Source organism: Myodes glareolus, chromosome 26, assembly GCF_982192425.1.
Source record: "Myodes glareolus chromosome 26, mMyoGla1.1, whole genome shotgun sequence".
Lineage (NCBI taxonomy): Eukaryota > Metazoa > Chordata > Mammalia > Rodentia > Cricetidae > Myodes > Myodes glareolus.
In genome coordinates this window covers 1395134-1410806 of record NC_142051.1, presented here as the reverse complement: position 1 = coordinate 1410806, position 15673 = coordinate 1395134, and the positions used below count along the sequence as shown (strand labels likewise).

The following is a 15673-nucleotide window of genomic DNA, read 5'->3' as shown; positions in this document are numbered from 1 at the left end:
GTGCACACATAACTCCCACGTCTGGAAGCAAAAAGAAAAAAAAAAGAAAAAAAGGGAAAACTGAAAACATAAAATATTTTAAAAAAGAAAGTGTAGGAAACAGTTGGAAAAGATCGTCTCCGGAAACCAGCGGGTTCCCCGGGCATGAGGGATGTTAATTTCCTGTGCCTCCCCGCCAACCTGCCGCTTAACCCGGCACACAAAAGAACTAGTTAGCGCCCTCGGAGCCGCAGTGTCCTCTCCGGGTCCCCATTCTGCCTCTACTGGGCCGCTGCGTCCTCGTCTCCGCCCCTCGGAAGTGACGTATGGCGCCCCGCCCCTCTCCGCCAGATCCGCTGCTGCTGCCTAGGCGGGCCGACCTGCAGGAGGCGGCGGCGGCGGCGGCGGCGCCCAAGGCCGAGGGAAGATGGCGGACGGTGTGGACCACATAGACATTTACGCGGATGTGGGCGAAGAGTTTAACCAGGTAGGTGAGGGTCTGGGTCTGGGCTCCGCAGCCGACGCGGACGGTGCGGCGGCCTGGACGCTTATCGGGGTCACCGCGGGCCGCGAGCCGGGCTCGGCTGCAGACCGTGAGCCTGGAGCCTCTGGGCCGCGCCGCTGTGTGTGCGGCGTCCCCCTCACCCCTTGTTCTCGCGCGTCGTTTCTGCGGGCGGTGGAGCGCGGGGCCGGGCCGCTGTGCAGCCGCCGCTGCCGCCCGCCCGCTCGCTCGTCCCTTCCTCAAGGCGGGCTCACGTCCCATTGTTGGCTACGGTGGCGGGCGCTTCCCGCCGAGCTAGGCCGCGTGTGCGGGGCGGGGAGAACAGGGCCGCCGCGCCCCCTCCCCCGCCGCCCTCCTGATGGGGGGGGGGCGAAGCCCTGCTGGCCGGGCGCGCGCCCGTCCGCCGCCTCCTCCATCCCGGCCCTGCTGCTCGGGTTCCGATTCCTCCCGTCGCTCCATTTTGTGTCTTCTTGTCCGCGCACGGTCGCCCTCATGGAAGGCCGCATTCACAGCCTTTTGTATCCCGCGCGCCGGGTCTCCTGGGCTCCCTTGCTCGCGTTGGCGACAGGTTTCGGTGTGGTGCCCGGGGTCCCGCTCCCCGGCGCGGTGGGCTAGGTGGCTTAGGTCTGCAACAAGTCATCTGACTTTTGCACTGAGCTCATTTTAGATGCGTTGACTCGCTTTGGCCATCGAGAGCTTGCGGTGCCTTTGAGGCCCAGTCCTTGGCCTTTGTGAAGAATAATCCGGGAAGATTAATGGCTTGCGCCAAAGACTTGGATGCGCGGTGGTTGGATAGAACAAAAAAAGATGGTGGTCCCTCGCTAACATCCGAGAGACCGAAACGGAGAACGTCTACCCGAAATTCTCAGTGTGTGGTTGCTTACAAGTCGTTGTGAATGTGACTGTATTTTTAAAGTGAAGTGTTTGCCCCGTGGGGCTCTTTTGAAAGGCTGGAGAAAGTGAGACGTGCAAGGTTTTCCGGTCTCACCGGCTACGGTAGCCTGGAACTAGCTGTGGTGTCTGGTGATGAATATCCTATGGAGAACTCTGGCCACCAAAGTCAGTAACGTGTAGCCTTTTACTCTCCCCTCTTCCATTTTTTTAATTGAATTTCATTTATATGTGTTTTTTTTCCTACGTTGCACCCAACAATAGTGCTACTAAAAGCTGTGTGTGTTTTTAAATTTTTTCCCGTTTTTTAAAAAATAATTCTATATTAAAAATTTCCAGATTCGGATGAGAAGCTTAATAAGATGCCGTTAGTATGGTGTTACCTTCTACTAATCGTATTTATGACTAGGTATGCAAGATTTAAAAAAAATGGAAACTCTTAAACCCTTATGCTTTGTTTTTCAAAAAATGACATTGTAGCTTTTGTTTTAATATTAGAAAAGCAAATTTTGATAGGATTTAAGTTCCAACTACTGACTTAGAAACTAGGTAATTTTAAATGTAATTAACAGTTGCAATAAAACGTTAAGTGTGAAAATCTTTTTTCTTGTTCTTGAGTTGTGTCAATCATGACTTAGAAATTTTCTTTGAATGCTACGCAGTTTCTAGTGCTTTTAATTAAGGTCAGTAGACTAAGACCTCGGAATCTTTTCCCTTTGATCTACCAAGACACGTAGCATATCTATCTGGAATACTGTCATAACTGCTGCTAAAGGGGGAAAAAAGTTTGAGACAGTCTTCATTAGCTTTTTCAGTAAGAGAACATATTGCTTTGTTTTTGTGCTCACAGTAAGGACGAATTGGGATACAGTTTTAGAGATTAAGCTTTCTTCACTAGTAGTGAAGCCTTAAATCCCAGCACCCAAAATTGTGCTTTACCAAGATGCAAAACAACCTTTATAAAATTATGCCTGTATTAAATAGTCAGTGGAAAACGAGACCTGTCTATACACAATTTCAGAGAATACAAAGTACAATTAAATCTGCAGCTTATAATAGATGTGTTTAGGGCCTGGAGAGGTGGTTCAGTGGGTAGAGCACAGGCGATCTGTGAGTTCGAGGCCAGCCTGGTCTACAAAAAAAAATACTTTATTTGGGAGGGACAGTATACTTATGCAGATAACTGCTTGATGGCTTCTTTATCTCTGCATTAACTAGTACTAGCAAGAGGTCAAGAAGAGATTAGATTTTTTGGACTCCATTGAGGAACTACTTTGTAGGCCTGCTTTTTATAAATGTAGCTTTTCATTGACTTGTACTTGAGCATTGTATTGATACACTGTTATGTAATTATACAAGTAAAGTCTTTGTAGGCTTAAGTAGATTAATTGGGAGATAAAGTAGAGGCTTTTCCCAAAACCTTTGGTTTGCAGCTCTGGGGACTGATCCCAGGACCTTGCACATCTAGGTAAGTGCTCTACCACTGAGGTATGTGTGTATCCTCCAGGGGCATTACTTGTTGCTGTTTGCATATAATTGGCTTATGTGGTTTGCTTGCTCTGAATTCCTGAGCCAAAAAAGTAGTCACAAAAAGATTGCCAGTTACTTTGAGATTTGTCATGTTTTCTATAAATGTTACTATCATTGAAGTGTTTTTATTAGATCCTTCCAGAATTAGAAGCAACAAAATTTATTGACTTAATCTCTCTTTTGCTTGTTTTTCTTTCTGTCCTGTAGCTCAGGTTGTCCCAGAACTTACTGTTTATTCCAGACTGACTTTTTAATTTGTGGTGCACCTGCTGCCTCAGCTTCCCCAGTGCTGGGATCACAACCCATCAGACTCAGTTGTTCCTTTTCCCCTTCCCTCATGCTAGGCACTTTACTCCTGTGCTATGTTCCTATGAATCTGTTCTCTTATTATCTGTGGTAACCTTATTTCTACTAGCTACTATAGTAACTAATACGTTTATTTGATTGTAGTCAGCAAATATTTTTCAGAGCTAATCATTAGCAATTTTTAGTTATTTTGGTTTCTAAATATCTATAAATGTTAGGTTTTTCTTTTTTAAACCTTTTTTTCCTTCCCTCCCTCCCTCCCTCCCTCCTTCCCTCTTTTCCTCCCTTCTTTCCTTTTTTAAATGTGTATGGGTGTTTTGCCTGCATTATATGTCTGTGAACACACTGTGTGGGCACCTGGTACCCAAGGAGGCCAAAAGAGGGAGTCAGATTCTCTGGAATTGGATTTATGGAGAGTTGTGAGCAGCCACGTGGGTGCTAGGAATTAAACCTGGATCCTTTGGAAGAGCATCCTGTGCTCTAACCAGAGGGCCACCTCTTCAGCCTCGAAACACATCTTTTGTTCTCTATTATGAGCTGCAGTTTTAATTGTACTTTTATTCTCTGAAATTCTGTGTAGTCACTAGTCTAGTCTTCATTTTCGTTTACTATTTAAAATAGGCAGTTTTGCATTTTGGTAAAGTACAATATTGCAGATAGTATGAGACATTGAGTATTAAAAACTTTAATTTGGTGTGGGATGGGACTAAATGAATTTACTTTCTATATTAGGTGATTTTAAGAATGGAGAATGAAGATTTCCAGACACAGAAACACACGATCAGCTTAGATCTTAAAAGTTTTTGGATGTGACCAAATGGAGAATAGTTGCTCAGTGCTCAAAAACGTTTAGGGCTTTAAAAAAAAATTAATTGGGTATGCTCAAGTTATTCTACATTCCAAATAATTTTGTTTGTGTTTTGTTTACCTAGGGGTCAAAAAGCTGCTAATGTAGACTTTGAGTGTCTGCTCTGTCAGGCTATGGGTTATTGACAGCAAACTGACTTAGTCTGCTCACTTTAAAAGTAAATGGAAATAATGCCTGGGGTACAGTCAGTTTGGAATTAAGGATTTAGATGTCCTCTTGTCAAATTTTTTGAATCCTTTTAAATTTATACTTATTATGTATTTATGGCAAAGCAACTGTTATCCTGTGGAACCTTATTTTGGTATGCTTAATGAAAATAGTTGAAAGATAAATCAATAGTGCTGGAGAGATGGCACAGTGGTTAAGATCTAATTTAACATTTAATAGAAATTATAACATTAATATACGTAGCATATTCAGAAAAGTAATGTTTTCTGGAAAAAAGAATCCGCTTTTTTAGAAGATTTATTTATTTATCATGTATACAATTTTCTGCCTGCACATATGCCTGCAGGTCAAAAGAGGGTTCCAGATCTCATTATAGATAGTTGTGAGTCACCATGTGGTTGGTTGCTGGGAATTGAACTCAGGATCTCTGGAAAAACAGCCCTCTTAACCCCTGCCCATCTCTCCAGCTCCAAGAATTCGCATTTTCTACATCCAAGAATTCAACTGGGATCTAAATATTGGCTGGGTGACATTGCACATGTACTACATATGTACAGACTTCTCACCATTATTCCCGAAACCAATATAGTATAATGCTTTTTCTTTTTGGGTTTTCAAGACAGGGTTTCTCTGTAGCTTTGGAGCCTGTCCTGGAACTAGCTCTTGTAGACCAGGCTGGCCTGGAACTCAGAGAGATTTACCTGCCTCTGCCTCCCAAGTACTGCAATTATAGGCGAGTGCCACCAACGCTTGGTTTCTATGGCAAACTAGTGTGGCTACTGGAATTAAAGGTGTGTATCACCATTGCCTGGTCTGTAAGATTGATCAGTGTGGCTGTTTTACTCTGGGAACTTCAGGCAAGCTTTATTAGAATACAAATGAAATAATCGCTATAGGGATCTATAGTTTATATGTAAATACTGCACCACTTTATATAAGAGACTTTAACATCTTCAGGTTTTGGTATTCTTGAGTGGGTTGGGCATATGTTGGAACCAGTCTCTTGCTACTGGATTTTTGTGCTAATTTTTCTCTTACATGGCATTGAACACATTTTGTAATGCAGAGTATAACTCCCCCCCCCCCCCCCTTATAGTTCTTTAAATGGAATGACTGTTAATACTCTTTTAAATATAGGGGTATTTTGAAATAGGTACTGTCCTTTACAGGTAGTATCCAACAGTGCACAAATGTATTAACTGTGATTCTAGGAACACCAAAACAGTATTGGGCTGATAGGATAATCCCAGTAATGGTATATATTACATATTATATATAACTTATCTGTGGTATTGAAAATGTAAGGGGAAAATTGTCGAAAAAACTTGAAGGGAGGTAGTACTAATGAAAGAGATTAAATCATTGCCTAAGAAAATGAGTGCCAGGTTAGTCTTTTTTCTATCCATCATACTTTTTAAGTGTGTTCTCTGACTAGGTAATATTTTTGTGTATCTTGTAGGAAGAAAACAGTGCTATTGTGTAAAATCTTGAGAGGATTCCTCCCTCCCTCCCTCCTTCCCTCCCTCCCCCTCTTGCTATTTATTTATTTATTTATTTATTTATTTATTTGAGGCAAGGACTTGCCTGTGTCCCAGACCGACCTCAAATTTATGACAGTCTTCTGCTCCAGCTTTCCAACTGCTAGCAAAGCAGTATAACCTTTACAGGGTTTTGATACCTTGCGTGCCATTAGAATGATTATAGTGATTTGGAATAGTAGAATTTGAAAAAAAATTACTTTGTTACTCTTTTCACAAACCCTAAGAGTTGTTCTTTTGTTTGTTCTTGTTCTTGTTCTTGTTGTTTTTTTTTTTTTTTTTTTTTTTTTTTTGAGTGGGGTCTCTCACTATGTTCTGGAAACCATTAAATTGTAGCCCTAAACTCAGCATATAGATAGCTAGCTACCTGCCTCTCTCTGCCTTCTAGTGCTGGGATTAAAGGCATGTGACAGTATTCCCTGCTTAAGAGCTGTTCTTTCGCTAGAAGTTAGAGATGCAACTTTATTGATGATTAGGTCCTAGAAATGTTTTTGGAATCTGAAATGATTAGAATATGTTAAATTTTACATTTTTGAGTGCCATTGAAATGTATTTGAAAAAGACTTCTCAAAGCAGAACTTGATGTTGGCTTTCTTTGACAAATTAGAAAAGTTTTAGTTTGTTTAGGTTTCAGAGTTCATTTTTTTTTGTTTTTGTTTGTTTTTTTTTTGTTTTCTTTTTCCAAGACAGTTCTCTGTCAAACAGCCCTGGCTGTCCTGGATGGAACTCATTCTGTAGACCAGTCTGTTTGCCTCTGCCTCCCCTGTGATGAGATTAAAGGCTTGTTTCACCACTCCCTGGCCAGAGTTCATATATATATATATATATATAACCTGTGGTAGGCATTTTGTATAACTTCAGAACATGCTCATTTTCACTTGAAGTATAAATAGTTAAAATCCAGAACAGTACTTAAAATATAGCTTAAAAAGTAGCTTTAGAAAATGAGTATTATTTGAATTGTTTTGTTAGCAATGGCAATATATGTATTCAGATTCATTAATTTTTTTTTTTTTCGCCAAGTCCAATACCTTTGGGGTTAAGAATACAGGCTTGGAGCACAGTGAAGCTAACTAGTCCACATGGAGATCAAACCCCAGGACCATGGTCTCAATTAGCATCATTTCAAGTTGGATTGGAAACAGTCCAACTACCAGACAAAATGGCTGGGCTGATCCTAAATACTGGTAGAATAATATGAATATGGAAAATACGGTTAGTGTCACCATAGGAAGTCATGGACGTAAGAAAACCATGATTGTAATACACTATCAGTTAGTATAGCTTCAATTACTGCCTGCAAATGATTATCTACTTAAGTAAATATTTTCATACATTTAAAATTAATGAAAAATTATATAATATCTTAATCTTTTCCTACAAGTGAAAGAAGAAGCGTAAATACTTTTAGTTTTGTGTTCAGTAACTTTGCATTCTTTTTTACTCTTCCTCCAACTGTATCTGTGGTTAGTTTATGTTGAGGATGGAAACATAGCTCCTTTTGGATAATTATAATAATTTTACTTGGTGCACAGAACTGGATTGCCAGAGAGTTGAAAATGCTCACTACCCTTTGTGGGAAGCTTTTTAATGTCTCAGGTGAATGGAAGCCACTGTTACAGGCACATTATCAGAAGTTTCAGCCACCAGCTTACCCTCCTTTTTGTGATTTTTTTTTTCTTTTTACTGTCAGTACAGTCTGTGTGTGCTTTGTTAACTATTATTAGCTATTATTTTGGCATTGTTCATTAAAATCAACGGCACTATTCAGTAACTTGTGATCTTGGTTTCTGCCTTCTGCTGAAGGTGACTTTTTTTTGTTCTTTTATTTGCCTCGGTATCCTAGGTCTTGTAAGTCGGCAGACAATCCTGCCTCCTAATTAGTAAAGTTGGTATGTAATATCTTGATTTTTTTTTTAAATCTCTTCTCCCTCTTCTCTCTCTCTCTCTCTCCCTCCCTCCCTCCCTTCATTCCCTCCTTCCCCCCCTTTCTTCCCTCTTTCCCCTCTCTCTCCCTCCCTCCTGGCCTCCCTTCCCTCCTCTCTCTTTCTCTCTTTCACAGGGTTTCTCTGTGTAAATGTTCTGAAACTAACTCTTACAGAGCAGGCTGACCTCGAATTTACAGAGATCCTCCTGAGTACTCCTGAGTACTGCTGGGATTAAAGGTGTCTGCCAACACTGCCTGGCATCTTGATAAATTTTGAAAAGCGTAGATAATTCATTATTAATGCAGGCTATCTAAAAGAAAATACAAGTCTTATTATGGCTTTTTAGTGAATAATGGAACAATAGCCACACTTGGTGCCTATAGTATTTTACTGATTTATTTACTATAGTGTATTGTGTTAACAATGTTTTTTTTCTTGGTCATTATTGTGTTATAGTCCCTAAAAACTCTTGTATGCCATTTATGACAGTTCTTAGTGAATTGTATACATGGGAGAATTTGAATTATGACTAGTTATATCTTATATATCTTAAATTAATTTATCTCAAATTTTCCTTAGAAGGGTAAGATCGTGGACTTTGATACTGATATACTTACGTAGTCTTAAAAAGACAAATATTTACAAATTAAATTACCTTTTTTTTTCTCTCACATCAATTTCTCTTCTTTCTGGCATATCACTTAGGCATGTAAGTGACATCCTAGCATTGCTTTAATTCTGCTGTGACAGTGTCATAGTTTTACTAAATCCTGTGTGGATTGCTTTTTACTTGCTGATGATCTTGACTAGATTTTAAGTCAGTTAAGCTTAAAAAAAAAAAAGTTAAGCTCTGTTTCCACTGAGAATAATAATACAGTTATTGCAAGATATTAGTTTGAATAGTTTTGCTTATATGTTTTTGTTTCACTAAATAAGACACAAACATGTATGTGCCCATTCTCCCCCCCCCATTTTTATGGCTTAGCTTATAAAACAGTTGCTTTCCTAGAGTAAATAATATCTAACTACCAAAGAAAATACTAGGGTTTTCACCTGTGGTCACATATTGAAGACTTGTAGTACCTCTGGTTTTTGTTTGTGACAGTCTTATGACATATAATCTTTTGAAACATCCGTTTGTATTAATGTGTTGTTACTTCTAAGAATATTTTTCGAGTAAGAGTCATCATTAAAGAACATATATATTAAATAAAGTGAGAAGAGATTTAATACCAGATCTTTGGGTCTTTTCCTGTCTTTTACCAGATTTTTAAAATAAGAAAATTGAATTAATTTGTATTAAAATTTACTTAGTATTATGATGTCATAATCTAGAACATTGTATCTGTGTTTTAGGAGGCGGAATATGGTGGACATGATCAGATAGATTTGTACGATGATGTCATTTCTCCGTCTGCAAATAATGGCGATGCCCCAGAAGACCGGGACTACATGGATACTCTTCCACCGACTGTTGGTGATGATGTGGGGAAAGGAGCAGCACCAAACGTTGTCTATACGTACACTGGAAAGAGAATTGCATTATATATTGGAAATCTAACATGGGTAAGTAAAGTTAACAGATTATTGGCAGTCATTTTGAACTGCTCTAGCAGTCCATGTTTTTTTTTTTCCCCAGTTTAAAAAGAAATGTTACTGTGTTTGTTTTTCTCTTGTGTCTATGTGATGAGAAGGACAAAACCAAATTCTTTTAAAAAGACATTCTCATTGCTCTAATTTTGAATTTTATAGTTTGGTTTAGGTATATACTCAAATGGAGTTTGCATTTTCCTTTTTTTAACTTTTATTTCATTTATTATTTTTTATTTATTATTTATTATATTATTAATGCATTGGTATTTTACCCGCATTTATGTATGTGTGAGGGTGTCAGATCTTGGAGTTACAGACAGTTGTTAGCTGTTCTGGGTCCTCTGGAAGAGCAGTCAGTATTCTGCACCACTGAGTCATCTCTCCAGCCCTTGTTTGCATTTTTCTTTACTCTTTTGCATTCCTACAAGTTTCAGTAAGAAAAATGTTTGAAAGGGGTCTCAAATTAAGAATTCGAAATTAGGGTGGGTGATGGCATGCGCCTATAATCCCAGCATTCGGGAGGCAGAAACAGGCGGATCTCTGAGTTTAAGACCAGCCTGGTCTACAGAGCTAGTTCCAGGACAGATTCCAAAGCTACAGAGAAACCCTTTCTCCAAAACAAAACAAACAAAAAAAGAATTCTAAATTATAGGATAAAAAAATGCCACTACAGTTTTCAAAAAGTCATTTTCTAATTCATATTACAGATTTAAGTTTCATTTTTGTTCTTAAATTTGAAATTAACCTGTAGAAGCTGTTATGTATTTTGTAATATTTGTGTTTGCCTGGTGTTTTTTGAGATGAATCTTGTTATGTAACTTTGGCTAGCCTGATATTCATTGTAGTACAGACTGACTTTGAACTCCTGTCAACTCTTCTGCTTCTACCCTTGAGTGCTAAGGTGCCTAGTGCCTAGATATACTTTATATTTTTATTGTGTTGTTCATAAGACTAAGACTATTTGGTTGAATGCTTCATGAACTGTATATCTAGTATATCTACTAATTTAAAAAAATATCATGTATACAGTATTCTGGCATGTATGCCTATATGCCAGAAGAGGGTACTAAATCTCATAGAGGGTTGTGACCACCATATGTTTGCTGGGACCTGCACTTAGGACTTTTGTAAGAAGTGCTCTTCCTCAGAGCCATCTCTCCAGCCCTCTTAATGTTATTAACATCAAATCTGAAATAATCACTAAAGTGGTCCTATGAAAATTTTTTTCTCAGCTCTTATATTGAAAATTTAAAAGCTATAGCAAAATTTTGGTACCCTTTTGTTCTATTTATAGCATTTTATTCAAAAATATTTTACTTCACATTGCTTTTGTGTTATTTTCATTTTATTTTATGTGTATAGGTATTTGTGTACCACAGACATGCAGTCCCTCAGAGGCCAGAAGAGAGCATCATATTCCCTGGGACTGGAGTTTTTAATGGTTGTGAACCATCATGTGGGAGTTGGGAGTTGAACCTAGGGTCCATGAGGCATCTCTCAAGCTTTGACTCCTTTTCTCTATTTAAACAAAATAACCGAGTCTCTTGTCATTCAGTCTGAACAATCCTTACAACCTTGGAAACAATGAGACTGCAGTTGCTAAATAAGAATTGACATGTATCTGTGTTATGTGACTTTGAACAAGCTGTTTGTCCCTCTATTGCATCTTATGAAAATGAGGTTGGACTTAGGTAAGCTTTCAGTATTTGATAAAAGGTACATAGTAGATATTCATACTAGTTTCTCCACGGTATAGTCAAAATAACCTGTTTGTTTCACAAGGTACTTTTCTTTAAAGGGAGGAAGTTACAAGTGAGATTGGTTTTATTGAGAATTTAAAATCATAGGAGTTTAAAGCTGGTAGAAACCAGAAACTTTGCTTTTTTGTTTGTTTTATTTTTTTCCCCCATACAGGATTTCTCCATGAATCTGTCTGGAAACTCATTCTGTAGACCAGGCTGGCCTCAAACTCAGATCCGCCTGCCTTTGCCTCTTGGGTACTGGGGTTAGGCTTGCGCCACCACACCTGGCTAGAAACCAGAAACTCTTGAAGTAAAACTGTGTCTGGCTCCAAGGGAATGTACTTTATAACTTAGAGAATTCCTATCAGGAAATGGAGTTAGACTTGCAAGGCGTTTTTCTGCTGTTTAAAAGTTGAAGGGTGACAGGCAGTAACTATACTTAGATTTACAGTAAACAATAATTTTGTCTTATCGTTTCTTTTTCTTTAAAAGTTAAATTCATACTATAAAAACCTGAATATTTTAATGGCTAATAAGGGGGAAATGTCTTACAGTGGACAACAGATGAGGACTTAACTGAAGCAGTTCATTCTTTGGGAGTAAATGATATTTTGGAGATAAAATTTTTTGAGAATCGGGCAAATGGACAATCAAAGGGGTAAGAATTTAGTTTTTTCCCTAATATAAACTGATAGTGATTATAGTTTACAAATTAAGTTTTTGTTAAGTTTATTGCTGATTATACACATGTACAACGCATGAACACATAAGCACTGACAAATGGCTTAGCTACTAAATATACTTGCTGCACAAACCTGACACTGAGTTAGTTCCTAGGCACCCACATGAACATATACACTAGAAGGATGATCTTAGGCAGAGGTTCATACTTAAATTTTATGTTTTGTTTTTTAAAAATGCACTGAAGCTGGTTGAGTTGGGACTGTAGGCAGACTAGGCCTGTTTCTTAAGTTTAATGAGCACTTTCCTTCTAAGGTTGAAATGGCAGTGCTGAAAAGCATTATTTTTGTTGTGATTAAGAGATAAGGAAGAGCTGAGTGTGTAGCTCAGTGATAGAGTTGCTTACACAATGTGGAAAAGCTCTGGCTTGATTCCAGCACCATAAAAATAAAACTGATGAAGAATGATGGGTAACTGAAGAATAAAATGTAACTTATGTTACATTTTATTTCTCTAATCTGGAAATTACATAGATAGGATAGGATTATTATGTAATACAGGTATTTAAAAGTAAGAAATTAAATTGCTACAATTTCACCATTTTCAGATAATCACTTTATAAATGTGCTTCCACATTTTCCCCTAAAAATAGTATCATAATTCACACTTTGTCATGTTTTATTGCTACGAGCAGAAGAAATAGTGATAAATATATATTACTTTTCTTACTTTTGGATATTGTGGTTGTTTCCACTTGTGTCTATTATAAATAATTTAGTAGGCACATTGTTGGTATTTTTACATTAATTTATGTATATGAGCACAATACAGTGCGTCAAAAAATATATTTACGAAGTTAAGCAACCATTGTAGTTCTTTAGTTTTAGAACATTTCATCATCTCCATCACCAGAGAAACCTGGGTGCATTAGCATTACCCTGATTGCCTGTGTCTCCTTTGCTGACAATCATTCATGTACTTTCTACCTCAGAATTTGCCTCTTCTGGACATTTCATGGAAATAAAATAATAATGATGTTCTGTGTGTTGACTTTTCTCTAGTATAATGTCTTCAAGATTTGTCTGTGTATTTGCATCAGGATTTCTTTTTATGCCTCAGTAATAGTTCCATATAATGGGGTAGCACGAAAGGAAGAATCCACAATCCATGTTTGGGTGATTTATACTTTTAGTTATTAAGGGGAATGTCTCTAAGAATATTAGTTTATTGTTTTGTGTGAACATACAATTTTGCTTGTTTCGGGCATATACCTAGGAGTGGAATTAGTATGGTATATTGTAATGTTTAACATTTTGAGAAGCTACCAGATTGCATAGTCAACATTAGTGCAGAAGGGTTATAGTTTCTTATTATTTTCATCAGCACTGAATAGTTGTCATTTTGATTATGGCGGGAATTACATCTCATTATGGTTTTGATTTGTACCTTCTTGGCTAATAGTACTAAGCATCTTTCAAAAATTATTAATTATTTTATGTGTATAAGTGTTCTGGGTGCATGTATGTCTGTGCACTCTATGTGTGCCTAATGCCCAGGGAGACCAGAAGAGGGAATTGGGTCCCCTGGAACTGAAGTTATGAATGGTTGTGAATTGGGTGCTAGGAATTGAACCTGTGGGAGCTGGGGATTGAACCTGAGTCCTGGAAGAAGAATCAGTGCTGTTAACCACTGAGCCATCTCTCCAGCCCTTATATGGAACATCTTTTTGTAGCAGTAAAAAGTGAAAACAGCCTGTTGACTGATGGGTGGATTTAAAGCAAAACCAGAAAATGACTGTGTGCAGTAGAACATGACTAGGCCACTGAAAGAAATGAATTAGTGATACATGTTATGTCATGACCAGGCTTTGAACACTAAGTGAAGCTGGTTGTAAAGGACTACATATTTCATTTGTTTGAAATTCTAGGTGAGGCAGATCCATAGAAGACAAAATGGTTATGGTTTCCTGTGTTTAAGGGAGGAGAATAAATAGGAATGGTGGTAGAGGTTGTGGACTTTCTTTTGATAATGGATAGTGTTATGAAATGAACAAACCGTGAGATTTTTGTAAAACATATGAATATACTAAAAAAATTAAATGAGTGAATTTAGTAGTATATTATAAAAGATAGTGTAAATGTGTGTAACCTTAAGAGTCTGTTTTTGACTCTTAAGTAATTTTGGCTCTTGAGTAAATTGAGACTATTTCTTTTTTTAATCAACAGTAACAATCTCAGTTCCTCCCTTTTATTCCCACCCCCTTTAACATCTTTTAGATTTGCCCTTGTTGGTGTTGGATCTGAAGCATCTTCCAAAAAGTTAATGGATCTGTTGCCTAAAAGAGAACTTCATGGTCAGAATCCTGTCGTGACTCCGTGCAATAAGCAGTTCCTGAGTCAATTTGAGATGCAGTCCAGGAAAAGTAAGCAAATCTCTCAGCAGCCTTTTTTTTAAATGTATTTTAAGCATTGTTGCTGGTATTTTTTAAAATATTATGCTTACTATTTCGTAATCATTTATCTAATGATTTAATCATTGATTATGAGTATAGGCTAATATACTGGAAACCGACTCCCGTTCCATGTTTTTCTAGATGTCACAGATCCAACAGCATGTCGCAGCAGAGTGTGAGCTTTATAGTGCCGCCATTCTTGTCCTATCATTCACATTAGAGAGGAGGAATGCCATATAGATGTGTTTGATGGGAATAGAGAGGCTAATGATAACTAGGGAATAGTTACTGACCTGTTTTTTTCCTGCTTGGCACCAAAACCTTTTGTTACTTGTTAAAATAATGTAGAAGAGATTTGTTACTAGGTTTTTTGTTTTTGGTTTTGGTTTTTTTTGTTTGTTTTTTTTTTTTTTTTTTTTTAATAAGATGAGTTCCAGGCCAGCCCAGGACAGGCTCAAAGCCAAAAATAAATAAATAAATAGATAAGATGAATGACCCATATAATTAATAGGAATTCAGATGGTTGTTTTGTTTTAATTTTTTTAGCATTTAAGACTTAAGAATATGTTACATTGCATAAGATAAATAATCTGCTATTGAAATTAAGTTTTTTGCTGAATTTCTGAAGTCTTGGCTGCTGTAGAATACTTTAAAAGCAACCTGTATTTTAAAAGCTACATGTTTATCTATTCAGTGGAAGTGCATTAAACTTAAATATTTCGAGACTTTTAAGAAAGTATTATGTAAGTAAATGTGACGGTTTTCCTAGCCAAGTACTTTGCATAGGCATCTGCAAATTGAAAAATAGTATAAATGAACTTTGAAGTAGTTTCTAATAACACGGTTACAATTCAGAGAACTGTTTTAATAAGTGCTATTTATGAGTATTTGGGTGTTTGCAGCTACACAATCAGGACAAATGTCTGGGGAAGGTAAAGCTGGTCCTCCAGGAGGCAGTTCACGTGCAGCATTTCCACAAGGTGGTAGAGGACGGGGCCGTTTTCCAGGGGCTGTTCCCGGTGGGGACAGATTTCCTGGGCCAGCAGGACCAGGAGGGCCACCTCCACCTTTCCCAGGTAAAACTTTCCTTAAGTTTATCATGGAGAAATCATGTCTGCTTAATACCTCTTTTCCTTTTCTCTCTTTTTCAAGTAATGTATTATTAATGTGACTTACTTTCCTTGTTATGCTATTTTTGGAACCCAGGAAATTTGATCAAGCATCTTGTTAAAGGAACTCGACCTTTGTTCCTGGAAACTAGGATTCCATGGCATATGGGGCACAGCATAGAGGAAATACCCATTTTTGGCCTAAAAGGTCTTTATTTTTCTCCAAACTTGCTTGACTTATATATAGAATATTTACATCCGTCTTATTTTCTTACCTCTTAAAAAATCCTTTCAAGACCATTTTTCCTTGTTTCACTTTCTAGCTTGGCATCAGAGTAGAATATAAGGTGGGTGATGTCACTGTAAGAAGTGTGTATGCTGAGAGA

General features: G+C 37.9%; 1 protein-coding gene across 4 annotated transcripts in view; it reads left to right on the top strand.

The window, feature by feature from the left end:
• The first annotated feature begins 320 nt into the window (after positions 1-320).
• Cpsf6 (cleavage and polyadenylation specific factor 6) overlaps positions 321-15673 on the top strand; it is a 32994-nt gene continuing 17641 nt past the window's right edge. For 2 of the 4 annotated variants that reach the window (XM_048418738.3, XM_048418736.3), the window contains exons 1-6: positions 321-466; positions 9067-9276; positions 11600-11703; positions 14003-14148; positions 15081-15254; positions 15385-15495. In XM_048418738.3, coding sequence (XP_048274695.3) covers positions 407-466; positions 9067-9276; positions 11600-11703; positions 14003-14148; positions 15081-15254; positions 15385-15495 — 805 coding nt within the window. In that variant the 5' untranslated portion in view covers positions 321-406. The remainder of the gene's footprint in view (positions 467-9066; positions 9277-11599; positions 11704-14002; positions 14149-15080; positions 15255-15384; positions 15496-15673) is intronic. The other 2 variants (XM_048418740.3, XM_048418739.3) reach the window with 1 other exon arrangement.